The sequence below is a fragment of the Drosophila grimshawi genome, unplaced genomic scaffold, assembly GCF_018153295.1.
Source record: "Drosophila grimshawi isolate 15287-2541.00 unplaced genomic scaffold, ASM1815329v1 contig_311, whole genome shotgun sequence".
In the NCBI taxonomy this organism is placed as follows: domain Eukaryota; kingdom Metazoa; phylum Arthropoda; class Insecta; order Diptera; family Drosophilidae; genus Drosophila; species Drosophila grimshawi.
The window spans coordinates 10816387-10843462 of record NW_025063098.1 but is presented as its reverse complement, the minus strand read 5'-3'; the positions used below and the strand labels follow the sequence as shown (position 1 = coordinate 10843462).

Here is a 27076-nt window from a genome sequence, read left to right as displayed (position 1 = left end):
TTATTGTTCCCTTTAGTGTACGTTCAGCTCGTCCTCTCTTTTCGGATTTTTTCTGTTCGATATGTCCTGTTTGGGCAATCGATAGATGGCAGCACTGCTGCACACAAATCGATTATATGAGGAGCGCGCATTTTAAAACGAAGAATGCTGCGAGTAACTGTGAGTTTGATTTGTTCACAGGATATTTGTCCTTACAGTTTGTGAGACATCAATAACTTTATATTATATACAAAATATACACTATATTTTAATAAGCCAGATAAATTAAAAATTGCATAATATCTATTTATTGAGCGCATTGTTAGTTTAAGTCGTAATTGTTGCTTTAAGTAAATATTGAAATCGAAATACATATATAAAGGTATGTATGTATGTATGTATGTATGTATGTAATACAAATGCTAGGGACTTTTGTGCGTACGATTTGTGCGGATTTTGTACGATTTTGTGTGATGGATTTAATTAGACGCAACTATAGTCGCTATATCCTTTGTTGAGCTTAAGAAAAAATATCAGTAAATGTTCACTGGAAGTCCATTGCGCATTAATGCCTTAATCAGTACATATATATATATATATATGCTATATTGTATGAATGTAAGTCTAATAGTTAGCTAGATCATAATTAAGTAGTTGGTAATTAAGTTTAAAACATGTCCGTGGGCAACGAACCCAGTAATATATGTGGAATGGGTCCGTCACTCGCCACGATGTTATTTTTTAATAATTGCACAAATAGCCAATTCATTGGGTTGCCGGTCTCATGTTTTGCGAACATCAAACACACCAATTGTTCTACGGACTTTGAGTATTGAGCGTAATACAATAGTTATAAACTACAAAACAAAAATAAACACATATTAAACGAAAGTCTAAAACAAAATACAGTTCAACAAAATCACATTAAAAAAAAAATTATAAAAAAAATGAATAAAAATTGCTAAAGAGAAATCGCTGGCGCAATAACGAGTAAAGTTTTCTAAGTAGCGACTAAATTTAGTTGGACGGCGCCTAATCGATTTGGATTAGCTTCGAGCGCTTCTTATGCAATTAATGCAACAAATCGTTTGCTACTTATTAATTTAAGTTAAGTTCTCATTTGCGTTTTTAAATAAGGCCAAGAAATCAAAATAATAAAATAAAGTGCATTTTCAGGCAGTGGACTTACTTAAAATGTTCTACTAGTTAATCAGTTGCAGTTTACTTAGTAACTAAACGCTTATAAATACTTAGATATATAAAACTAACTAAACTATTATTATTACTACTAATAATTAAGGCTTTATGGACGGAACCTTGTTTTAAGTTATTGCTACTCTGAAATTAGCTACATTTTGTCAACTAAATGAGCCTTACAAATTACATTAACTATTATTCGTGTTGAGTGTGGCTTTTTCTTTCTTTTGAGTTCTGACAATTGCTTATCGTTTAAGTGTTTTAAGTATTTTACAGTTGTTGCGTTTCAATCATTCATTAAGGCACTCTGTAATATGTGGATACATATGTATCCTTCGATGACTGCCTTCTAGGTTCAAGTCTTTTACGTTGCTGTTTGTGCCGCAGTCGATGCCAGTGGCAGGCTTTTGCCCTCGTAGAGGGCTGCTGCTGGCGGGGATGGTGACGGCGATGGCGAGATTTGTATCTCATTCTTGATGATAACATCATTCTGCAGGCTCAACATTGCGGCTGCTGCAGCAGTGGGCGTTGTCGCCGCATAGTCATGTAGATCATGCTGCTCCTGTTCCTGTTCCTGCTCCTGTTGCTCCTGTTTGACATCGGGCAGCAGCAAGGCGCTGTCTTGGCACTCAAAAGGCGCTTGCATCTGTTGTTGTTGCTGCTGCTGCTGCTGCAACTGCTCCTCCAGATGACGCTGCAACTGCTCCTGCTGTTGTTGTTGCTGCTGTTGTTGCTGCTGCTGTTGTTGCTGTTGGTAGAGCGTTGTGTGCATATCACCTGCAGGTGCTGCAGATATTAAGTACTTCAGCGGACTGAACGCTCCAATATCCTTGGGCGGCGTAAAGTTCTCGTGCGTCATCTTCAGATGGTTTTTCATTTTGTCGGGACGCGAGAACTCCTTGCAGCACACGGGACAGGGGAACACCTTGCGATGCTTGCCCTCGTGATAGAGAAACGCATGGCGCTGGAAGCTGTATTTGTTTTTGAAGGTCTTCTGCATGTTCTCCTTGGCGCATTCGGTGCAGCGATAGACGCCCTCAACGACACTGGCATATCGAAACAGATCCAATCCACGCACCGACATCTCCGTCAAATGCTCCGCCTGGTCGTCCAGTGTGGATTGCGCCTTCCGACGCACACGTCGACGCTGTACAGGTCGCTTCGGTGTCGAGCTCTTCGATCTGGTCGATGATGAGCTGGCCAATTCACTGCGCTCCGTTGTGGCCGTTGTTGTGGCTTCTTCATAGCCATCGGCTGCCTGATAGCCGGGCAGACCGGCATTCTCATCCGCCAGCGTTAGCATCTCATGATCTGTTTCATCGCATTTGTCCTGCGGCTCCACCACGCACATCAGCTCCATGTCCCCCTCCATAAATTGTGGTTCAGCCGTTGGCGATGCCTGAGCCGATGGCTGCTGTTCTTGTTGCTGCTGCTGCTGTTGTTGTTGTTGGTAGTAGTCGGCAGCATTGTGCTTCAGCATTGGATTCCCAGTGGCGGCCATGTGCAGCAGCAGCTGTTGATGCAGGCTATTGTTATTGTTGTTGCTGCTGCTGTTGTTGGGCGCCTGTTGCGACTGACGTTCAGCTGCATTGGCCAGTGATTGCAGTGCGCTGCAGCTCTCCTTCTGCTGCTGTGCATCCTTGGTCTTGGAGCCTTGGTCTTCCACAGGCACAGCCACAGGCACTGGCGGAGCAGCCACTGACTTTGGCAACTGAACTGTTTCGGGATCCTTGGCGCCGCCACGCAGCTGCTGCTTGAGCAGCGAATTGCTGTTGCTGGACTTTTGCTGCAACGCTGACGTTGTCGGATTGCTCGGATTGATGGCGCGTATCTTCAGGCCCAGTATGGTGGGCAGATGCAGTGGTGCGGAGGCGATGCTATCACTGCCCTCATGCGTATTCGCATTGCTCGTCTCGATTGCAGTTCCAGTTGAGGCAGTGCCACTTGCCGCTGAGCAGCCAAAGAGTCGCTGCGACAGCTCGGGCGTCGCTTGTGCTGCAAGAAAGGACAAGGAAACTGAACACATTAAATCATATGTAATATATATATATTAAGATAGGATATTAGCATAGATTAAGTACGTACCAAAGCATTACAAAATGCTAATCATTTAATGTATAAAGAGCAACAAAAAAGTCTCATTTTGAAATCAATAAATCAATAATTATTCATTCAAGAACTCAACTTTCAACTGGTTGTCCCTATTCAAAGCATATATCCGATCCATGCCTAACTCGACGTGCTCAGCTTTCAACTGATAGTCCCAATGGGAGCTCTATATACATAGCATATGGGGTCCAATCCATACCAAATTCGGCTTGCCGAAAATATTTAAGTTTCGAATAAAAATTTAAATTTTAAATATATATTTTTTTGTATGTCCTCCGATATATTTCCATTCCCACATACATATCAGAGAATATCAAAAAAAAAAAAAAATTAATTATAAAAAGAAATAAACGGAAATATTCAAAGATATTTCAAATATAGAATTGGTTCTTTGTAGAACAACAATAAGAGAAAATATTCAAAGATACATATATAAATAAGTAAAAAATCAAACAAATTGTTTCTTTTTCAGAACTATTTTTGTGTGTGTGTGTGTTTTTGTATTTTATTTCTCTTCGCATTTGCCAGTTAATCGATATAATAATAATAATTCATTTATCGTATTTCGTAATAAAACCAATACATGCATGTACTATAACAATATGTTTTGTTTTTTAAATCAAAATAATATTGCGTGATTTGCTATTATTGTTTAATTTTACACAATTTGTTGATTACGTTTCTTTTTTGCGCGTGTGTATCGATGTGTGTGTGTGTGTGTTTTAACCAAGTTAACTAACACACACACACACACATAACATTTTAGCTCACATTGGAAGATTTGCTTGCCACATTTCGCCATATTCAACTGTGCAACAAGTTCTGGTTAATATATATATATATACATATATATATTATGTGTAATCTTGCTTATTATTTTCTTTCTTTCGTTTCTTTGGGCATCAAAAGGCATGACTGTTTAATCTTTATTTATATAGATATTAAAATGGAAGTTTATTTTTTTAATATAGAAGAACTCTGCTCTGTATTTTTTATTTTTCGAGTTGGAAATAAATTTTAAGTGTGTGTGTGTGTGTGTGTGTGTGTGTGTGTGTGAGTCTTAGTTACATTGCTTGAATGCAGAAAAACATTGATGTGTTTATATAAAATGTATGCTAAAATTAAAGTTAAAATATATAGTACATACAATATAAGTATTTATATATGTGTATGTGTGTATTGGTCTGTGTGTGTGTGTGTGTCTGTGTGTTAATGCCAAAATAGAAGATGTTGTTGTTGTTGTTGTGGTGGTTGTTGCTGTTGCAGTTGCTGTTGGGTTAGCTATAGTTATTGAATCGATTGCGATAGTTGGTGGATAGAGCGTTTTACTTAACTAAATTGCACTAGCTAACACTAAATAAAGAATTAAAAACAAATTATATTTAATAAATTAGCGTACACACGCAGTTTGTTTATTATTTATTACACAGATTATTTGATTGCTCTTTTGTTTTGTTTAGATTTTTTTTTTTTTGTTTTTTTTTAGCATTTTTGCATTTTTCTTATTGTTTTTAGTGCTGTGTGTTTTTTTGATTTTGATTTCTGATTGCAAAAAAATTCAATTAAATAGTTTTTCTTTACTTTTCATTTATGAAAATTGTTTTTCTTTTTTTTAACTTGTTGTTTTTTGGAGATCGTTATTCATTTTTTGCTTGACATATTTTTGATTTTGTGTTTTGTTTTTTAATTTGCTGCTGAATTTCTTTTATGTTTGCATTTGCATTTGCATTTTTCTTTGCTTCTTTTCGTTTTTGTTTTGTTTGTTTTTGTTTTGTTTTTGTTTTGCTTTTGTTTTGCTTCATTTCTTTGGCGATAATTTAAGCCTCCGATATACAACATAAATTTTAATTGTAATTATTGTAATTATGTAATAAATTGATAAATTATTTGCATAGTTGGTTTTAGAGACTACGTTAGTTGTTATCCAATAATAAACATAAACATAATCATACAATTTTATTATCATTATCATTAATATTGTATATTGTATATTATTGTTGCTTTTACAATTAGTTTATAATATTAACATTTAACTTTTGCCACACACAACTCGAACGAAACATTTGCAATCTTTTGAACGAGCTGTGCAGCATTTGAATCCGCATGTGTTTATTGATTGAACGATTGAATGATTGATCCAATCTTTCTTCATATTTACTTTTTTTCAACTAGCTTCATTTGAAGGCAACAAGGTAGATCTGCGCTTCTACTTTCCACTCGCACACGATATTCCCACATATTATTAACATTTAAACGTAAAACAAAATGATAATCATAATGTTCATTATATATATATATATATATATATATATATATATGTCATATAGTATATATATATATGTATATAAATTAATTAATAGAGCTACAGCTACGCATACCAAAGACGTGTGTGTGGATATTGATATCTATATATATATTCATATAGTTAGGGGTTGTCGTTAACTAAAAGTGCAATAGATTTAGTTTAGTTTGTTGCTGCTCTTACTTTTTGTCCTAGCTTTAGTTTTTAGTGTAACTTTTGTGGTTACATTTTGTTGTTGCTTTTGAAGGCCGCTGCGGTGCGCAAATGAAAATCGCCCAATGCAAAATGGACAAGCATATTTTCCATTTTATATATAGTACACATTTTATAATAATGGGTTTTGTTTTGTTTTTTTTTTTTTTGATTTAGGGTGTTTTTTTGTTGTTTTGTTTTTCATAATGCTAAGTGTTGGTTAACGCTATTGGTATTTATAGTGGGGTTTTTCTTTCTTTCTTTTTTTTTTTTTTGTTTGTTTGCATTCTAATTGCGGGTTAAACTAAAGTTTGTAACCGTTATCGAAATTATATAATTGCACAACATATATCGTTTTGTAAAATAATTAAAAATTATAAGAGCGGAGTAAAAAATTAAAAAAAAATAATAATAATATAAACGTAAATATAACGTTCAACAGAGGAAACTTTTCATCATGCTGAGATTAAACGATTAACTTTACAATCAAAGCGTAGTAAAGTGTAGATAACTAAAAAACAAAATTAACAATTTCAAATGTTAACTAACACGCTGCAAATGCCCCCTAGCCTATACAAACCCCTCCCCCCTTCCCCATCCCCCTGTCCCTGTTGCGACTGGCGACTGGCGCCTGGCGCCTGGCCCCCTTCTCTGCCTTCTCTTTGCTCCTTCTCCTCTGCTGAATTTCAACTATTTTATATTTTCGTCATTATTTCTTGTTTTTCTCTTTTCTTTTTTTTTTTGTTATTGATTTTGGAATATGCGGCTTCTTGGTTTTTGTGTTTTATGGTTGTTGTTTTTGTTGTTGTTATTATTGTAATTAGTAGAGATTACTGCGCCGCGGCAGCGGCCGCTGCTGCCGTTGCCAGCGAGCCCAACGAGGCACTGGACGATGACGTGGACGACGATGATGAGGTGGATAGCGCATTGTTTGTTGTCGCTGGCAGCGATTGATTCGAATTCTGTGCATTCAAATCGGGCGGCGTTGGCGTTGTTGCCACCGCTGTTGAACCGCCACCGTTACCGCTGCCACTGCCGCCGCCGCCAAGCGACGACTGATTGGCCAACGTGGCAGCGGCAACATTGGCCAGCGCCGTTGATGGATTCTCAATTTTGTGTATGATCTTCACGTGCGCCGTCATATTGTCCTTGCGCGTGAACTCCTTAAAGCAGAACGGACACGGATACACCTTGACGTTGCGCTTGTGCGAGGTCACATAGTGCCGGCAGAAGTTGCTGATGTGCGTGTAGACGCGCGAGCAGACCTTGCAGCGATACGTGTGCTCCCCCTCTTTGGTACAATAGTCGCGCACGGAGCCCTCGGTTTCGCCCTCGCCAATATTGCTGCTGAGATTGAGTTTGGTCTTCACGGCGGCCGTAACGCCAACGCCAACGCCAGCGCCGGCACCGATGCTACTCAGATTCGGTGTACTGCCGCCGAGTAGCTCGGACTTTAGTTTGAAGCCATCGCTGCTGCTATTGTACAGATCGAGATAATCCTGACCGGATGCATACGCATTTTTGGCCATATCCCCGTTCTGTTTAAGCTTGGGCCGTTTTTGGGCGCGCGGCTTGGACGACGATGAGGATGCGGGCGATACCAGTGGCGTGGAGGCGGCATTCACCTTGCCAATGGGCGTTAATTTCGGAATGCTGACCATTGACTTGCCACCGGGACCAGTGCCACCGCCGGCAATGCCAATAATGTTGAGTCTTAAGCCACCGCCGCCGCTGCTGGCAGCAGCAGCACCACCACCGCCACCACCACTGGCTGCCAATGCAGCGGTTTCCACCTGATGCTTGCGCTGTGCCGCTATGAGGAACGCCTGCTGACGCGCCTGCTCGTTGAGATGCTGATGGCTGTTGCTGCTGTCCGTTGTCGCCGTGTTCTGTTCCTGTGTGGGTGAGTTGTTGTCCGTCAGCGGATTGTATTTGAATTCCACGGGCTCATCGTATTCATCCAGCATTAGCTGTGGCTCCATGTACGACGTGTCCATGGCATCGCCATCGCTATCGTTCCCATCTAAAATATGTAAAATTCCCAAAAACAAATTATTAACTGTGTTCAAGTGTGCCAAGTGCGTGTGTGTGTGTGTTTTGTGTGTGTGTGTGTGTGTGTGTTTGTGTGTGTGAGCATTATGCAAAAGCAATGGCTAAAACACAAATGATCAGAGAGCGAGTAGGCAACTAGTTTCAAATCGGATCGGAAAAGCTATAGGGATTTCAAGCCATTTTCTTTTTTGTATTTTTTTTTTAAATGTTGTTGTTGTTGATGTTGTTTTTGTTAAGCACTGCAAGACGCGTGACGTTGTTCGAAAAGTGTTTTTCATAGTTGTTTTTCATGGTTGGGAATGGAGAAATTTAAAGAGTTGTTCAGCATTTGGTTGTCGAACGTATTCTTTTATGAGTAAATAATTCTAACAGCTGGTCGCTTTTTTCTTTTGGCTTACGCGGTTTTTCATTTAAATTTTGGCAACAAAAAAAAAATTGCGTTTGTTTTATTTTTTATTTTTATACAATTTAATTATATTTTAAGCGTCGGCCATAAATCCCTGTGAGCTCCTCAACCCGATTATCAACTTTTCGACAATTGTCTCAATCTGTTTAGCATTTGTGGATTTGCATTTCTTTTTGGCATCATACTAGCGTCTGTAGTTGTTCTTGTTGTTGTTGTTGTTGAAGTTGCATTGGGGGCACTCACCTGGCGCTCGCAGGATGCGTCATTAACAGAAAATGCGAAACTCAGCAAATGCGCGACAAAAACGATATTCAAATATTCTTCACACTAAACAAAAAAAAACATGTTTTGTTTTTTCAACTCAACTTTCAATTTCTCACAAACTTTCAGTTTTCACTAACCGACGCGTTAAATATCAAAAAACGTGTTTGTTTTTTTGTTTGTTTTTTTTTTTTTGGTTTCGATTTTTGTTCTAGGTTTTCTTTGTAATACTTTTTTTGTTCTGCTCTTTATGAAATGCGTAAATCCCTTTTAGCTTTTCCGATGTCACAATTCGAAATGTGTTTTTGGCAGATGAGAATGTTCGAAATTCTTTTCGAATGTATATGTTACGATATAAATTAAATTAGAAAATTTGTTTTGTTTCTGGTGCTGTTTTCGGTTTTAGTTGTTTTTTTGTTTGTTTTGTATTCTATATATATATATGTATATATATATATAAAAACTGAACTGATTAATTGACTATAGAGAATGCATATGTATACAATAAATAAAGTTACAATTATTTTTGCTTTTTGGTTTGCTTACAGCTAGGAATAGTAAGTAAATGTAAATGGGGAATGGGTGCCTTTTGAATGAATTGAATTGAATTGAATTGGATATTGGCATAAATGCGTATGAAATGCGTAAACGGAAACGGAAACTGAAACATCTTCAACTCACCGGAAGTGCTGTTGTCGTCTTGTTGTTGTTGCTGCTGCTGCTGTTGTTGGTGGTGTTGTTGTTGTGCCATGCGCTGATCTTTCCCGCTCTTTGATCTCTTCGAGGGCAGTGAGTCGCGGCTTTCCTGCAAGTCAAAGATTAGCAATGAGTTTAACTGATCGACAAAAGAAGAGGAAGCAGAGCTCGACTTACATTCAGATCATCATTGTTCGCAGATTCTTGCTGGTTGTCATCGGAGCCATCATCATTGCCGGAATATGAGTCGTTGCCAAGTTTGCCATTGCCCAAATCCGAATCCTGTTTGCCAAATTAATGATTTAGTTAGTCAGTGATAAAAACATCATATATATATATATAGTCTATTGTTTAGCTTACATTCATGAGGCCCTCGCGCTCGTATTCATCGTAATCGTTGCCAGTGCCATTGGAGCTGCCGGATAGCTTGCGGGGTCTGCCACGTTTGCGTTTGGGCATCAGGGCGGAACTGAGGAGCGATGGCTGTGTGGCAGCCTGCAAGGCGGCAGCTGCTGCACTTGCAGCAAGGACATTCGGCTGCTTGCGTTGCTGCGGCACCAGGTACGGTTGGATGCGTTGCAGTTGCGGTGGCGCCGGTGCGCTTTCCGCGGACGTGGGCTTATCATCGTTGACCTCGGTCAGGCCCTTGATGCGCAGACTTTCGGCGACGCGCAGGAAGGCTGTGAGCCTTTCCTGATCAACAGACACCTCGCCGCGATACATAAAGTCCAGCAGGGATTTCATATCCGAATAGGGCACATCTTTGAGTATGACAATCGGATGCTTTTCCGGATGATTGACAAACAGCTGATTGAAATATGGACTGCACGCGGATAGCACCATCTGTGCACCATTGAGAGAAACAAAAAGAAGAGAGACACACACACAATGAGTTAGTTAATGTTTGTGTCAACTTGTTGCCGAGTGGATTGTACCTTGTGTGCCTTTAGGTATTGTCCTTCGACGGCCAGCGTCACATCTGTAAAGGTCTCGGCGTGCAGTAGCTGATCGAAGACAGACAACAGATTACTCTGATGATTGTTCCAGCGCAGACAAAACCGTTGAGATGCCATCTTCATTTGGAAGCCGTTTCGGGTTGGTCAATATTAGCGAGTGGAGCAGCGGAATAGTCGGCAAAATAAATAAAACTCCGATTTCCTTTCTTTCTTTCTATTTTTGTTGTTTGTTTTTTGCATGCAAGCAAATGTACAATACATATAATATCCTTGACGTCCTTCAGTATACAAAGTTGTGCTCAACACTTTAACATTTTGACGTTAATATCAAAGAATGCTGCAAAAGGAATAGACGTAAAAAGAAACCATTTAATAAAGCTGTATTTATATCCTATATATATACATTTATATCCTATATCCTATCTATACAGATAATTCCAACCCCATAATATAAATGACAAAAGGATTGAGCACTCTGTGCACATTTGAAAAGGGGTCGAGGGGTGGGTCAAGAGGGTGATGAGAGGGAGGGACGGGGGCATTCATGAGCTAGCTGCTCGACGCGTCGTCACTCTACTCATAAATTAAATGCAAACCAAATTTAATTTAAGAGACGACCCGCCGGGTCAAACAGTCGCCAAAGGTCCGAGCATTATGCAGGCAGAGCGAGAGAGATAGAGAGAGCGACTGAGCGAGTGAGAGAGAGTGGCGCAGGCAGGAAAACAGAAGAAATAGAAAAAAAATACTAAACTAAATGAGGAAATCTAAATGGAAATTTCAAATGTGTTTCAAATGGGCAAATTACAACAGTCACAACAATAACCATAACAGCAACAGCAGAAGCAGCAGTAGCAACACAAAAACAACACTCTCACTCACACACATAAACACACACACACACAATACATGCACAGAAGCTCGCACCGATCGCAATACGGAGCGAGAATATGGCTGTGACTCTGTTTTTGCCTGCGTGAGCAACCCAGTAGAACTTCAATGCATGAAAAAAGTGCATATGTTTGACATATAAACGTTGTCCTTTATTACAAAATTTTACTTTTCATAGAAAATTATCATAAACTCTTGAATTAAAAAATAAAATTTTAATAAGTTCGTTTAACAAAAAAAAAAACGGAATATTCAGTCAAATTGTTATATGCAAATATTTCTTACTGGACATTTTAGAGAGCGAGAGAGAGCTTTTAAAGGAATGACATGAACACTTAAGGGACATTTTAAAGGGAATTTTCTCATTACTACTTGGAATGAGTTAATTTGGGTATTTCTCTCATTCACTTTGCATATCTTCTAGTTTATTGAAGAATAATTGCATATAGGCAAGCAATTTCACTTTAATATTCAGAGCTAAGTTCTACGGACTGTATTAACTCTGTAGACTTGAAAACTTGCCAAAGGGTGTGTGTGGAGGCTTAAAGAAACACACAAAAACGAGCACACAAATACACACACACACACACATACGGAAACGACAGAGCCATATTAGTTGTGTAAAGGAGAATGAGCAAAAGTTTACACAGCTACAGCAAAAAAGTCATTAAATTGTGCGAGTAACAAACGCAAAAAAAAAAGTTTGGTAGTAGAACGACGACGATCCAGATCCACACAATATTCCCATGCCAATGGAATGGAATGCCAGCCAGCGAACACAAACACATTGATAAATATTGTTCATAGCACTTATCACATTGGTTCATTTTGTTCTTTTTTTTTATTGTTCGCTTTGGTCCAACAAACTCCTTAGCGTGAGTCACATACATACATATATACATGCGTATACATATGTGTACAAGTGCGCGCACACACACACAGCACTCTCCTTCCAATATGCACTTGTTGCTAATGTTTGCCAACTGCTAACGCGCTCTTCTTATCTTATCGCGGCAAGACTACTATGTACACTTAATTGAAAATCATTCTTTTTACAATTTCACTTGCTGTCAAAAATTATATTACACATGCCTTTCCTTTTTCTTTTTTGCTTTTTTCTTAGCGTTTCAATATTTTGTTTATGCTTTTGCTAATTTTATTATTATTTTTTTTTTTTTAGTAGTATTTGTAATAATTGTTATTGTTTTGTGCTGCACTTGTTCAAATTAATTGAATGGGCCGCCCAACACTCAAGAAACTCGCTGAGAATAAGACGCCGAGAGAGATGGAGAGAGAGAGTGAGCGCTAGACACTTGCCGCTCTTTCACGCACATACACACACAAAGGCAAATTAAAGCAAACGAGCTTTCAAAGTTCCACTGCAGCTTTTGCAGAAGTAGAAAAAAATTTGTTTCACTGATCTAGCGCAGTGACATTAATGAACAGTTTTTATTTGTGCGCTTACAAGAGTATATATACATTTTTTTTGTGTTTGTCAGTTGTAGTTTTGTTTTTGTGTCTCGAGCACGCACAGAAAAAAGTTTACCAAATTGCTTACTTTGTACACACACACTGGTATTTATTTATTATTCGCTTGCTAATTTCTTGGTGAGTTGTAAAAAGTTATGCTCGCTTGCTTGCTTGCTGCTTGAAGTGAAGCCGTTGACACGTCCTCACTTGAGCAGGCCACACGAACGAATGAGTACAAGTCGAATACGAGTGAAGTGAATAAGTCAAAGTCCTCGCGCAGGAAGCCGACTGCGCAGCCCCGACACGCACGCACGCACACAGTCACAGACACACACACACACATAGACAGACACACACTCATGCACAGGCGCACACGGATAGGGCGCACGATAAGCGGTCGTCGTTGCTTAGGGGTGGGAGGCGGGACTGCGGAGATCACTTTACACGCGCTTATTTTTACACCCCCTTTCGACACACACACACACACAGCCTCAAACAGGCAAACAGACAAATATTCATACATACACACATACATTTTTTCAGGCGACTTTTGAAACAGTTTTAATGGGCGTTTGTCGATTCGTTGGCAAAATGATTTTCACACTTGTTGTAGACTTGTTTCAATATTTTATACACATAAATTGTGACTTTTGTGTATGCACCTTTCTTTGCTTCTCTCCCGTTGTTTTTATTCCTTTAGCTTGACTTTTAATTTATTTTTATTTTTTTGTTTTTGCACGTAGTATGTATTTTATTTTAAGTTTGCTTTTGCTTGGTTTATTGTTGTCATTGCCCAATTTCCAAATGGAAATTTTCACAATTCAGTGTGAGAGAGAAAAATAGAGGAGGGGGACGAACGAACGAACGAGCGAGCGAACGAAACGCAATGAAATCTCTTTGCCGCCAAATTCGTCCGTCTCGTTTGACACCAATACACTGACTGAGCGATCCTCGGCTCCTAAACGACAACCAAGCGACGGCCGAGGCCTCTGCTGCTGCTACTGCTTCTTCTTCTTCTTCTTCTTGCCCGCTTATGAGCTTCTTGCTACACATGCATACACACACATCCACATCCACATAAACAGCGACAGCAATCCTACATCCGTCGGCCGCAGTCGTCGTCGCGAAGCAGCAGCAGTAGCAGCAGCGCTGCCAACGTAACGCTCTCACAAAAGGAACGAACAGTTGATCGCTAAGTCCCCAAGTCTCCAAACGATTGTGCGCTCGCTCTCTCTCTCTGTATATCTCTACACTTGTGTTGTTGCTGCTGCTCTCCCTCTCTTTCTCTGTCTCTCTCTCTGAGTGCTTGCGCCTTTGACTTTTTGAATTTTTAATTTCCCTTGCACGCGACGCTGGGCCTTCGAAGGGGTGGAGGAAGAGGTGGCAGCGACGGCGACGTTGACGGCGGACGAACGGACGTGCCAGCAACGTTGACGAAACGGGGTTAAAAAGAAAACATGGATGGAAAAAGAAAAAGCTAGAAACAACTGCCGCGCTGCAGCAGCAGCAGCAGCCGCTGATTTTCTATACTCTCCCTGCCTCACCCTCTCTCTCCCTCTCAGTCTTTGTCTCTCTCTCTCTCTCTCTGACTTCCACTCGCTGTCGTTGTGGTCGTAATTGTAAGGGCAATAGGCGGCACTTGGGTTGGGCGGCCGTCGGGCTGGTCTCGGGTTGGGCCTTTTGGTTTTTCCATCTCATCTGTGTGTGTGTCTGTGTGTGTGCATGTGGTTTGGCTTGGCTTTTGCGGCAATTGGAAAAACATGTGGAAACTTGAGCCAGCGACGCAGGCCTCAATACAACAACAACAACAACTGCAACAACAAAACTTAAATTGTCTGTCGCCATCGGTTGGGTTTTTATCAATGTGTGTGTGTCAGTGTGTGCGTGCGCAGGAGCGTTTGTGTGTAGGCGCTTGCATGTGTGTTGGTTGGGATTACGTAAGCAACTGTAAATTCTACAAGTGAAGCGTACAGGCGAATGACGAATTTTCAAATTGGAATCCTATAAGCGCTGCGCAATTGGTTTTTTTTTTCTCTCACAGCAACTCTTCAAGCTCAAAAAAAATAATTGTTGTTATTTGTGTTTTCTATCTATGCTTATCCTACACACGTTCGTTATTGTTGTTGTTGCTGTATTTTTTTGTCTATTATTCACTGTCCGGTTGCACACACCCCTATCCCTACCTCTACCCTTACCCTTACGCTCTTACAACGGAAGCGAATGTTTTGCCTAATAGGCTCTTGCTCTCTCGCTCGCTCTCGCACACAGGCGCACCTTGGCGAAGATCCATGCACACAACTACGCACACACAGACAATACATACACACATACACACCCAGCGCCCCAACCCAGGTGAAATAGCAACAAATATACACACACACACTCACACAGGCACCCAGCAGTCAACAACAGCACACACAAACACACACAGACGAACAACAACAACAACAAGGTAGCCACTGAATCGTAAATTCCTGTTGCTGGCTCAGCTCGGCTCGCTGCCGGCGTCGCTGCATACGTCGCTGCCAGCTAGCGCTGTTGTTGTTTGCCTTGCCCTATTGCGTGTTGTTGGTTCATTTTTTTCTGTTTTTTTTTTGCAGTCTGTTTAATTTTTTCTACTTTTGAGTTGAGTGTTGTTGTTTTTTTTATGGTGGAGCTTTACCACGAACGACGATCGCAGTGCCCATTGTTACTATTTTTTTCTTCTTTTTTTATATTATTGTTGTTCTACTTAGTCGTTGATCTAATGTGTGTATATATGTTGGTAAATGTGTGTTTTCGTATGTATCCTATAGCTATGTGTGTATGTATGTGTAACTATGTTAGATGACTTCCTCTTAGATGGGAACTCATTAGCCCTCCTCCTGTATAAATGGCTTTTTTCGGAATTGAGTAATTTATTAACAAAAAAAGAATTGTAAAGATGTCCTTCTCTTTCAAATATAAAATGTAGATTTAAGCAGGTTGCTTTCTTCTCCTTTCTGTCTTTTTTCTGTTCTTGCCTATGTAAAATTAACATAGCCTGTTTTACAGAACAAAGTTGGCTCTACTTTTGATTACAGCTCAGCTGCGGAGCTTTTGGGTAAAAATTAAAATAAATCCTCCTTTAAATATGGTACATTCTTCTTCTACTTATATTCTTCTATTCTTCTTCTTGCTTGCATTTTACATAACAGAGCCTTTACAGAACAAAGTTAGTTTGTTTGATTACAGCTCAGCGGCGGAGCTTTTGAGTCAAAATTAAAAATAAAAAAACGAAAAGATAATGCTGCTGCCTGTCTGTCTGTCTGTCAGACTGTCAGTCTGAGCGTGCCGCCAATTGTTACTCAATGTGTTGGGCGCTAAAAAGTAGGTTGATGCTCGTGTTATTGGTGTTGTTGTTGTCTATGTGGGGGCTGCTGTTGGGGACGCTGCCTTGTGGCAGTGTGCGTGACACTTTTGGCCACACATGGCCTACACATCGCCCCCACAATCAAAAGCCGATCACAGTCGACTGAGCGAGAGAGAGAGAGAGTGGGAGAGAGAGATGGAGAGCGAGGGAGCGTGCGTTAGTATGCGAGCGAGCGAGAGAGAGAAAGAGAGAGAATGCTCTCTCAGGGTCTGTATGATTTCCTACAACGCTCGCTGTTTGCTGTGCAACAACAAGAAAACTTGGCTGCGAGCGACAATAAAGCGTTAGACTAACATAGCCATATATACATGTGTACATATGAACACATACACACATACATGCACACGTTTGTATTTGTGTGGCAGCCAACTGCCAACTGTTGATGACTGCGGCAACTGACTAACTGGCAGGGTTCTGCTGCTGCTGCTGCTGCTAACTCGGCTGGCGCTGCTGCCGTCACGCGGAACAGGTATCGCAGGTTGGCACCAAACACATGTAGATCCCCTCTTCTCCCCACCCCTCTGCCCATCGCTTACCACCCTCCCATCCCGTCCAGCTGCAGAGACGACGATCGGCTTCGTCTTGTCGTCGTCGTCGACGTCGTCGTTTTGGCCCGCTAACCGCCAACTGTTTTTTATTTTTTTTTCTCTGTTGTTGGTTCCTCTATTACTCTATGATTTTTCTAATGCTTCCTCCGCCCAGCGCTCCTCCAGCAGCGACAATTTGTTGACTGATTGTGTGAGCCATACACATACACACACACAACACACTCACACTGGGGCATTCATATATACAATCATTTTTTTTTCTTCTCGTCTTCGTTTCGTTTTCGTCATAAAGTCCCGTTGTTGTTGTTGTTGAAGTTTCTACCTCATTCTCGTTGGCTTTTGCTGTGCTCGAGTGTGTCTGTGTGTGTATGTGTGTGCAAGTGTATAAATTCCTTTGCACGTAGGCAAAAGCCACTAGACGAAAAAAATAGAAAGAAAAAAGCTCGGCTCGAATGAGCGCGTTCACAAAAAGGTCGTAAGCAGCCCACTGTACACACACACACACATACACATACATATGAACATAAGCATGTGGGCCGCCCAATGCCACAGAGCATAACAAAGCATACATACTTACATACATACATATGTATGTGTAGACATATGTACATTAACATACAATATATACAATATAACATACAAAACAAAGTCCTAAGCTCGGAATCGAAAGCTCCAATGGATCGAAACTGTCATTGAAATGTAATCGAGCCTCGTCTGTATGCGTGGGCAACACAAATACATAGATGTATACATACATACTTACACACATACACGTATATGTGGACACATGTTCATTTGTATGCGTGCGTTGGGCATTTCGTATTGCTGCATGGAGAAATTTAATAATAGACGCAAACAAACCACACACACACACACAAACACACTCACACACACACAGATGATCAGTGCCGTTTGTCGCACAGTGGCCAAAATATGACAACAAAAACAACAACAAAGTCGAATAACTTTTCATAAAACATGGAAATTTTGTGGTTTCTTTGAAAATTAGTTCAAGTTGATATTTTAGAATATTTATATGTTGACTATAAACAAATGTTGTGTCCTCCATGGTCACATTAATGCACAACAAGCTTTTGCAGTCAACTATTCCAGTCATTTTGAAATACACATTGAATTATAATTCAAACAACTATCTCAAAACTCAATTTTATTATGTATTCATGTTAAATCGGTATGCGTTATTCTGCTATACGATATATCTGAATATCTGTATATACATATATAGAAACTCGAATAGTTTTAAAAAAAAAAGTATTTAAATTTTATTTTTTGAGCTTTAATATTCTTCATGGTCATCATTACTTAAGCAAACTTTATAATCGGGTTATTAAATTAAATTTATAACTTATCATCAAAACTTACTTTATTAACAGTTTGATTTTAATTTCCTGCATGGTCACTCAAATTCTTTATTCGACTTATATTTCATTACTTTATTTGTATACCGATCTTAAAATCTCTCTAATTAAACTTTAATTAATTATGTTCAGTATTTATAGTTTGAATGGATAAAAGAGCTTTAATAAAGTTGTGTCAGGCAGAAGGAAGCCTGTCCAAGTCAATAAAGTATATATATTCCTGATCAGCATTAACAGTCGTCCGTCCATCTTTGTAGACAGGTTGATCTCACAGTCTACAGGAATTTGATATTTCAATTTTGGACTATAAGTTATTGAATACCAAGCGCAGATCAGGCTAAATTCATTTGATCGATAACTACCCCTATCGATTTCCGATAACAATAAAAGATTTATTTGTAAAGATATAGCCTTTCCATTGATATATAATACATCCAAACATATTTTCAATCAGCTGCAAAGATGTACATTAAGATCGGTTAAGAAACTGTGATTTTGTTAGCCTGCCAAGTCTTGGCATAATAACTTGGCTGTGATCGAGCTCTCTCGACTTGAGCATTCTAACAGATCCTCTTTCAGTTTAAGTTTGAAATTATTATTTCTACGTTTATCTGTGACTTGTAAAAATTATTAATAAAATAAATATAAATATAAATTTATAGAATCCGCTTAACCTGAGCCCATTGTGCTTGAGCATTGTCACTAGTCTGTACACATATGTATGTATATATGTATGTGTGTATTTATGTATATATTTATGTATTTAGGTATGTAAAGTTTCCATTATAGTTATGCATAGAGCAACAATTTGCGGAGGAGTCGAAACAACTGGCAACCAGCAACAACAACAACAACAACATCATTTTTGTTAGGGACTGAAACTCTATAGGGCTTGAAGCAGGCATTATTAAGTCTAGGGTTCGAGTGGACGTTGAATGTTGTAAACTGAAAAACAGCGACAACAACAACAACAACAACAAAATAAACTCGTTACAGAGTCTGTTGTCGTCGCTTCAGTGAGCTCACTTCGACGATCGGCAGCAGCTGAGGCTGCTGACTGATTTGTTGTGCTGTTGGCCAACTGTCGATGGCTGCTGGCCAACTTTGGGAATGCCAATAAGGGGGCTTACAAAACATATCTATACATACATATGCCAAGCGAATATCTATGTAAGTTTTGTATGTAGCTTTGCTGACATTTTGTCAACCATAAAAAATGTTATAGACACACACACAAAAGATGTTGTGTGGCAGAAGGGCGCTTCTTTCAGCTGCCCCCTTTCCCCTCCGCCCCTCTGCCATCAACTCCATTGGCCTGTCAACATTATTGATCTATGCATGTTTTTGCTGTTCATGCTTCACACTTCGGCCCACACATTTGCCACACTCACAACCGCAAACACACACACACACACAGACGCACACACTATGGCGACACTTTGGCCCCTCCATGGATGAGCTTTTCTTTCTATCTTTCTGTTTTTTATGGTGGTGGTGTCCTTAATTTAGACATGCAAATGCGGGTCATGCGTTCATTCCAAACATTCCGTTGCCCCACTTAATGGCGTACAGAAAAAGAGAAAAAACCGTTAAATATTGTAAAAAGATCATGGCAGAAAATGTGTACTATGTGTATCGGGTATTATCCGGCTTTGCGCGGGCAAAGTGTCTAAATTTAAATTGATTATCGGTTGGCAAAAATTAGTGGAACATTCTGACAACAAACTGAAACATGTTATTAATTTTTGTTATTTTAAAGAAAGTGTTTACCGTATAGGCTTTTTATAAATTTTGTATTATCCATTAAACTTTTTGAAATATATTTCAATTTTCCTTATTGCAATGCGTTCCTTTAAGCGTTTGAGATGATTTCTTAACTGTATTTTTATATAATTATAAATTCAATTTATTTTCCTGAAGTCGCAGGTTTTTTTCGATTCTCGAGATCCGAAAATGTTCTTTTTACAGTTTTTTTTTGTAAGTATTCAGCGCAGATGGGCAATTAATTTGCAGTCCAAGTGTTGACTAGAGTGTTCAGTTTACCTGATATATATCAATTATATGTTCAATTTGCGTGTGACTTAAGCTCAATTTTGAATTTAATGCAAATGTTCAGCTTTGCACACTTACAGTGATTTGTGATGAAATCTGTGTACTAAACACATTTGATATACGCTAAAGGTGGCCATATACATAAGTAAATCGACAATTTGTTTAAATATTTATTAACCGTAACGTACTGTAAATTATTAGCATTTAAAGTTTATTTAACAAAAGTTGCACGTAATATTTTCCTTACGATATGCGATTAATGGTTCTCAAGGGAACTAGATGAACGACATGCCATAATACAGTTCACGCTCATTAAGTCGAGTGGTTCATTTGAACGATTTCGGTTCCCTTCGCCAATATAATTCGTAGAAGTGGCAAATAAAACCGGCCTCACTGATAACATATATAAAAAGGGGCAATTTATTTTCTTGAATGCTAAGTGATTAATGTTAAGTTCTCTAGAACTAAAAGTTCTAACATGAAAACGGATCATAAATAAATAACAAAAACAAAATACTAAGTATTAATTATAAACCGTAGCAGTTTATAAACTGTTATTGTTATCAAATGCTGTGGATGCCTTGCTGTTAAATAACATTCAGTCATCATTTTGTGGGCGGAGGAAGGAGGAAGGAGGGAGCAAATCAGAATTTTGTGGTTTTCTTTACCCACAATGCTGATAACGTGCGCTCAAAGGAAGCATATATACAAACATACAAACATACGCACAAGCATACACAAAAATATGTATTTATTATTTACGTGTGTGAATGTGTGTGTGTGTGATACAGAAGCACGTGATAAAAGCTAATTGAAACCGTTATCCGTTTGCCGTGCAATTAATGAGAAAAGAATGTTGTTTTATTTTTTTTTATTTTTAATTTTGCGTCATTTCTAGAGAACGAGAACGCCTTTTTTTGTTCCTAGAAACAGGCAAAATGAACAACGATCATAAAAGCTTCATTCACTTTGATTACATTTGATAACAGCAAGGGAGAGAGAGGGCAAAGAGCGAAGAGCGAGAGAGCGTATAAAAGAGAGCGCACCGGAAAGCGACATGTTCCATTATTATTGCTTTTTATTTGGGATTGTCAATGACGCAAGCAATTGAAATGGCTGTGCGTGTGTTTGTGTGAGTGTGTGTCTTGCTTCCTTGCATTGGGCAGGGAAATTAGAATTGTGTATTTTTAAAAAGGTGACCCAAATACAGCTTCCAGCACAAAAATCCTCAGGAGAAGCAAACATACGCACACATCCATACATACAAATACCGACAAAAATACATGCACATTCGTACATATTTATGTAGAAATTAAAAAAGCAACAACAAAAAAATAAAGAAAACAGCTGCCATCGTCTGCCTGTGCCATATCCATGTCCACCCGCACCGCCCATTTTAAACGAACATACACAAGCAGCAGCAGCAGAAGCAGCAGTGACGAACAGCAGCGAAAGAGGATCGGCTCGTTTCGTTTCGTTCAGTTTCGGCTGTGTACCAACAACAAAAACAAAGGCAAAGAAACAGCAGTGACAGCTTCGTTCGCTGCTTTCTCTTGCTGGGGTTGGCTGGGGCCGCTGCTCAGGGAGAATTGACAACGTCGCTGCCTGTGTGCATATTATTGCATGTGTGTGTGTGCATGTGTATTCTCCTTATTGCTCTCCTGGCGCGTCCGTGTTAGTGTGTGTGTGTGTGTGTGCGTCGACGTTTGGCCCCTTGATAAAATTGTGTGTGCGCTACTTGCTCTTCGCCACCTTAGCTGCAGTCGTCATCGCAGTCGCAGTCGTCGTCGCAGCCGCGCACTCAATTAAGCTTATCGCGCACTGAGAGTGTATGTGTGTGACTGTTTATGTGAGTGTATAAGTGCGTGCCTGTGTTGGGGATATTTGCGCTATGCGCTTTAGAGGTGACTTTCCTCTTGTGCGCGCTCCTTGACGCAAGTTGAGGAAACAAAAAAAAATATCTGCTTGTTATTGAATTTGTCTGCCTGCCAGTCGGCTAGTTGGTTTATGTATATACATATATATATATATATATATGTGTGTGTGTGTGTGTGTTGGTGTCGTGTGCAAAACGCAGCAGCAGAAGCGACCGCTTTCGTACAAAAATCCTCTTTGAGAGGATTAAATATATACACACAGCTTTTGCTTATTGTCGAGTGCTCTTTGCTCTGTGCGTGCGTGCTGCACAGTGTCGCTTATGTGATTTGTGCCGGCACGAAAGCCAAATAGACAAACATCCTAATTGACAGCCCTTGGATTGCCTGGTTTTGTACCAGTGTGCACCCCTCCACCCCCTCCCCCTCTCCCATGACAGTGCTAGTGTTCCATAAACGGACAATGTCCCCAGCCCAGAGAGCTTAAGGGTAGCCGCGACGGCGACGGCGACGCCGACTGCGACGCTTTCAATTACATTTCATTTGCATTTCGTAGCTGCTTATTTATATTCGTGAGTGTGTATTTATTTTGCTGATTTTGCCTTTTCTTTTGCAGACACACACACAAGCACAATCTTAAGTCCTCAGTTGCCCCGTTTAGGTTTTTGCCATTTCCTTTTTGCGCACATGCAAAATAGGAAACGATTTTTTAGCCTGGGCAGACACACTGCACACATGCACACACACACACACACTTACAACAGGGCGCATACCTGACTCTCGCGGACATTGGACATTGGACGGCGACGCTGGCAGCGAAGCCTACGGCGTTAATTGAATTAAAGCGCTTACAAAATAAATAGGCAGCAGACGGATGTGTCGAACTCTTTCGCCTCCGCTCCCCCCTATATTCCTCCCTCTCTCTTTCCCTCTCTCTGCCTCTTTCATGTGTGGACACAAAAAGCAGGCCACGTGTCGAAATCCTTTTAGAATCTTCTGGCCCACTTCCCTTGCGAGAGAAAAAAAATCGAAGAGGCAGCGAAAAATTTATGAATTTCGAAAATGTTATTCGCTGCTTTGTTGCTATCACTTCTTTTGCTTTTGCTACATTCTTTTCAGCGTTTTGTTGCTCTTTTTTTGTATTCTTCGGTTTATTTTTTTTTTCTTTTTTTTTTTGCTCAATTGCAAAACATATTTTGGTCACTGACCTTTTCTTTTATTTTGCCTTTTTTGTTTGTGTTCCACTTTCTGATCTGTTGCTTCTGCTGCTGCTGTTTTTTCCGCTTCTTTTTGCTGTTGTTGTTATTGCTTTTCTTGTAACTGAAGCTTTTCCTTTGGCAATTTGTTGGCTATTGAGCAACTGTTAAGATGAGAGCTCAAAAACCACTCAAAAAAGTGCAACAAAAAATAAAACACAAAACCAAAAAAGAATTGCGTAGATAAGAAACCCTGAAGCCTTAAAAAAAAATACATACATACATATTAATGCATGTAAATAAATATATATATTCACATACACACATACAATTGCATGTTTATTTGCGGCAAAAATTCTTTGCGAGTTGATGATGAGGAGCAGCTTGAGATAAAAGCGCAGCACGTCAAGTGATAAAAATCAGAAGCGCATTCGACAAACAATGCAACAGTTAACTAAAGAATTCAGTCGAAATTCATGCCCAAAACATGAAATTCACAAAAGTTGCAGCAGCAGAAGAAGAAGAAGACGACGACGACGACGATGTGATGATGAAAAAGAAGATATGGTTTTTGCGGTTTAACGCGTATTGTCAATAATTTTTGGAGGTTTCTTTTGAGAATCCATTACAGTTGCGCTTGTGTAATACAAACAAAATGAATACAATAATTAAGAAAAAAAAAGAAATTAAAATAAAAAGGAACTTATTGAAATGCAGGAAATTATTGTTGAAAAGCAAGAATATCAATAATAAAAACACGCGTCATGAAAATAAAAGAAGAAACTAGCAGCAGCTAGACAAGTGCGACAAATATATATATATATATATATAGAGAGAGAGAGAGGGAGGGGGAGCGCATGTGTGAACAATAATATTTTGTTGAGTAGGCGATTGCGTATACTTTATTTTAGATTTTTTTTTGTTTTGGTTTTTTTTTGTTAACCGTTGTTTTGAATGGTTTTTGTTATTATTTATTTTTGTTTTTTTTTCTTGTCTTTTGGCTGCAGCCAAACAGTAGCAACAGTTGAAAAGTGTTAGTCATGCTTGGTGTCTCTTTTTCTCTCTCTTTTAATTGCTCTTGATCGCCGGCTGAACAACAGTTATAATTTGACGAGAGCACAAAAAGCTTTTTCAGAGAGTCGCTCTCTCGTCTATCGCTCTCTCGTCTATCGCTCTCTCGCTCTCGCTTATTTTTATACATGTATGTATATATATTGTTTTCGCTATTTCATTAACAAAACATCATCAGCCGCACATATTTATGTGTGATTAGTTATTATTATTATTGTTGTTGTTTGTGTTGGTTTCCTTCGGCGATTTGTGCTTACTGCAATATATATTATTGTGTATGTGTTTGTGTGAAGTGGGTTAAGCTGACAAAAAGGCAACTGGAGATTGTAGAGATTGGCATTTTTTGTTTTTTCATATGCGATTTTAATGTGATTTGCATAATTTGTGTGTGCGAGTGTGTGTATGTGAGTGTCTGTCTGCGTGAGTGAGTGTGTGTGTGGCCCAAGCGCACAGGTGTTAAAGCTGTCGTGCGCCAGCAGCGGAAGTGGCGACGCTGATGGGAATTGCAGTCGCAAGAGAGAGAAAGAGAGAGATAGTGGGGGGAGGGGGGGAAGAGAGAAACACACAACTATGTGTGTGTAGTAGTGTGTGTGTGCATATCTATGCATGTTATTATGCTGCTCAAAACGTAGATCATTCACTGTCTCTCTCTCTCTCTCGCTCTCTCTTACACACTCGCTCATTCAACGAGTCCATTCAGAAAAATTGCTTGCTGCTGTTGCAGTCCCAAGCCCAGGGGCAGCAGGCAGTGTGGCAATGGGAATTGGAGAAATGGAATTGGATTTGAAATTGGAATTGAAATGTGTCAGTTACTGCACGCGAATTGGGGATCTATTTGGACCACCACCCCCACCCATCCACACACACACATGCACACACACACACACACACACAGACGAACACACTCCGAAAAGGGGTGCGGCTGACGACTGACGAGCTGCTGGCTCCGATCTGATCCGATTCCGATCGTTTGTGGGGATTGTTGAGCTGACTGACTGTCTGTCTGTCCGTCTGACTGCCAGTAGCGAAAACAAAAAGGAAATGGGAGACTGAAAATGACAAAGATCACTGAAGCAAAACCAAACAGCAACAGCAGCAGCAACAACCCAATTTGTATCTATGTATCTATATAATATGTACAGCGACTAGTTTTGTTGCATGAGATACAATATGCCCGACTGCCTTCGCTGTAGAAATTGATGCATGTAAATCGACTCGTGGCTAGGTATATATATATTTTGTTGTTGCTTTTTTTACTATCGATCCATTTAGTGAGGTTATATCTAACAATTGTTCAAATTTCATATTTAATTTTAGTATCTCAAAGTATTAAAAAGTATATATCCCAAATATGAACATTTGGTTTTCTGAGCTGTTTCCGATAGTGTTTCAAAATAGAAGAATTTTGAAAAAAAATGTGCGAATTTGAAATTTACTTTATGCTTTGCATAACAATTCTAAAGACACTTTTAATTTCTGACTGAACTCGGTTTGTAATATCCTACAAATTCATATTTTTTTAAATAAACAAAGATTTAGCCTTCAACAGTTTTTTACAAATAAAAATAAAAATAGTTTTAGTCTAGAAGTTTTTGGAGCATCTTTAATTGGTAACAAAAATCTGCTGATTCCAAAAGTATTTTAAGCCAAAATATTAGCATTTTATTACGAAGAGTGGTAAATCATAACATATAATATCAAAACTGAATCAAAAGCTGCAAGATATAAAATCGGCTTTCTTGAATTTGTGAATATATATATATATATATATAGTAGATCTAAGAAAAATTCGCAATAGAAATGTTGAAATGTGAAACTCTGAAATCCGACTGAATATGAACGATGAATAACATATTCAGTCGTATTCATATTCATATTCGTATTCCTATTCATAGATTTGTACTTACCAATTCTTGGAAGCTTTTGTAATCCGCTCGTAGTTGTCTATTATTATTATTATTAATATTATTGTTGCTGGTGTTGTTATTGTTGTTGCAATGCGGTTTTTCTTTTGTTATGGAAAGTTTTGACGAAATATCTGAAAAAGCACAAACACTGTAAAAAGCACTTCTTATTTTTGTATTTTTTCTTATGTATTTTTATGTTATATGCAAATTTCAAACATAGTCAACAATTGCAAATCACGGGAAAGAGTTGCAAATTGTAAATAACTTTGATGGCGAAATCAAAAGCGGAATTTCAAATAACTAAATATACAAATACAATTCACAGCTGAGCTGAGTTGAGCTGAGCAAATTCGCCGCGTGCAAGCAACGACGGCGCACGAACCTCCAATCAGAACTGAAACGTAGGGATGTCGACGCAGACGCCGTCGCCGTGTTGTCGTTGTCCCTGAATGTTAATGTTTGTTGCTGTTGCTGTTTGCTGTTTGCTGCTGTTGCTGTCGCTGCTGCTGTCTCTGCCGCTGCCAGCGACTTCGGGCACGAACGAGACGGACGAGAACGAGAGCACGAGCACGATCACGAAAACCGAACTGAGCTAGCTGTCAGGGCGGCAGAATTATGAACTCGACCAGAGGGGCAGGTGGTGTTGGGCGGAAGAGTTGGATGGAGCCGATGTGAGTGCGTCTCGCGGTGTGTGTGTGAGTGTGTTTGTGTGTGTGTATATATGTTTGAGGGGCTGCCACGACGACGAACACGCGCGCCTGTTTTACGACGTTGTTGGTGTTGTTTCGATGTATCGATGTCGCCGCTGCTGGGTGGATAATATAATATCGTCTCCGCTCTGCTCCCGTTTCGTGTGTGTGCTTTTTTTAAATGGCGGCTTTCAAATCTAACAAATGGCCGAGCGATAGAGCCGAGCCGAGCCGAGCCGAAGCCTTCTTGTGTTCGCTAGTATGACAAATAATATGAGAAGAAAAAAAAACTTAAATAGACCGAAAGACACACAAAAAAAGACGTTAAGTGGGATGTTGACGGACGCGGACGAGCGGATGAAATGGAATGGAATGAGCGTTTGAATTGCTTGGCGGCCAGTAAAACCAGCCAAAGTGCCCAAACGCCGCAGTCGGCCCAGAGAAGGCGAAAATAGCGTGAG

General features: G+C 39.6%; 1 protein-coding gene across 4 annotated transcripts; it reads right to left on the bottom strand.

Moving 5' to 3' along the window:
• Positions 1 to 1277: 1277 nt before the first annotated feature.
• LOC6563744 (protein tramtrack, beta isoform) lies at positions 1278 to 26984 on the bottom strand. Of its 4 annotated transcripts, none has more exons than XM_032736748.2 (7): positions 26309 to 26961; positions 25927 to 26057; positions 10130 to 10487; positions 9555 to 10037; positions 9372 to 9476; positions 9180 to 9303; positions 1278 to 3171 (listed from the first exon to the last, which is right to left on the bottom strand). In XM_032736748.2, exons 3-7 carry the CDS (start codon positions 10271 to 10273, stop codon positions 1541 to 1543), a joined length of 2487 nt encoding a protein of 828 aa, XP_032592639.1. In that variant the 5' UTR covers positions 10274 to 10487; positions 25927 to 26057; positions 26309 to 26961; the 3' UTR covers positions 1278 to 1540. The 4 variants fall into 4 exon arrangements, with proteins under 4 accessions (XP_032592639.1, XP_032592640.1, XP_032592641.1 ...); XM_032736750.1 differs by lacking the exon at positions 1278 to 3171 and adding an exon at positions 5932 to 7802 and having other exon boundaries at positions 26309 to 26984; XM_032736749.2 differs by lacking the exons at positions 25927 to 26057; positions 26309 to 26961 and adding an exon at positions 13171 to 13241.
• Between the last annotated feature and the right edge of the window lie 92 nt (positions 26985 to 27076).

Coding starts and splice junctions, on each gene's coding strand:
- LOC6563744 (XM_032736748.2), bottom strand. CDS start 10,273: ATGAAGATGGCATCTCAACGGTTTTGTCTGCGCTGGAACAATCATCAG. Junction 9,477..9,554: donor AGCGCGAGGGCCTCATGAAT/GTAAGCTAAACA, acceptor TTTGGCAAACAG/GATTCGGATTTGGGCAATGG. Junction 3,172..9,179: donor AGACGACAACAGCACTTCCG/GTGAGTTGAAGA, acceptor CCTTTCTTGCAG/CACAAGCGACGCCCGAGCTG.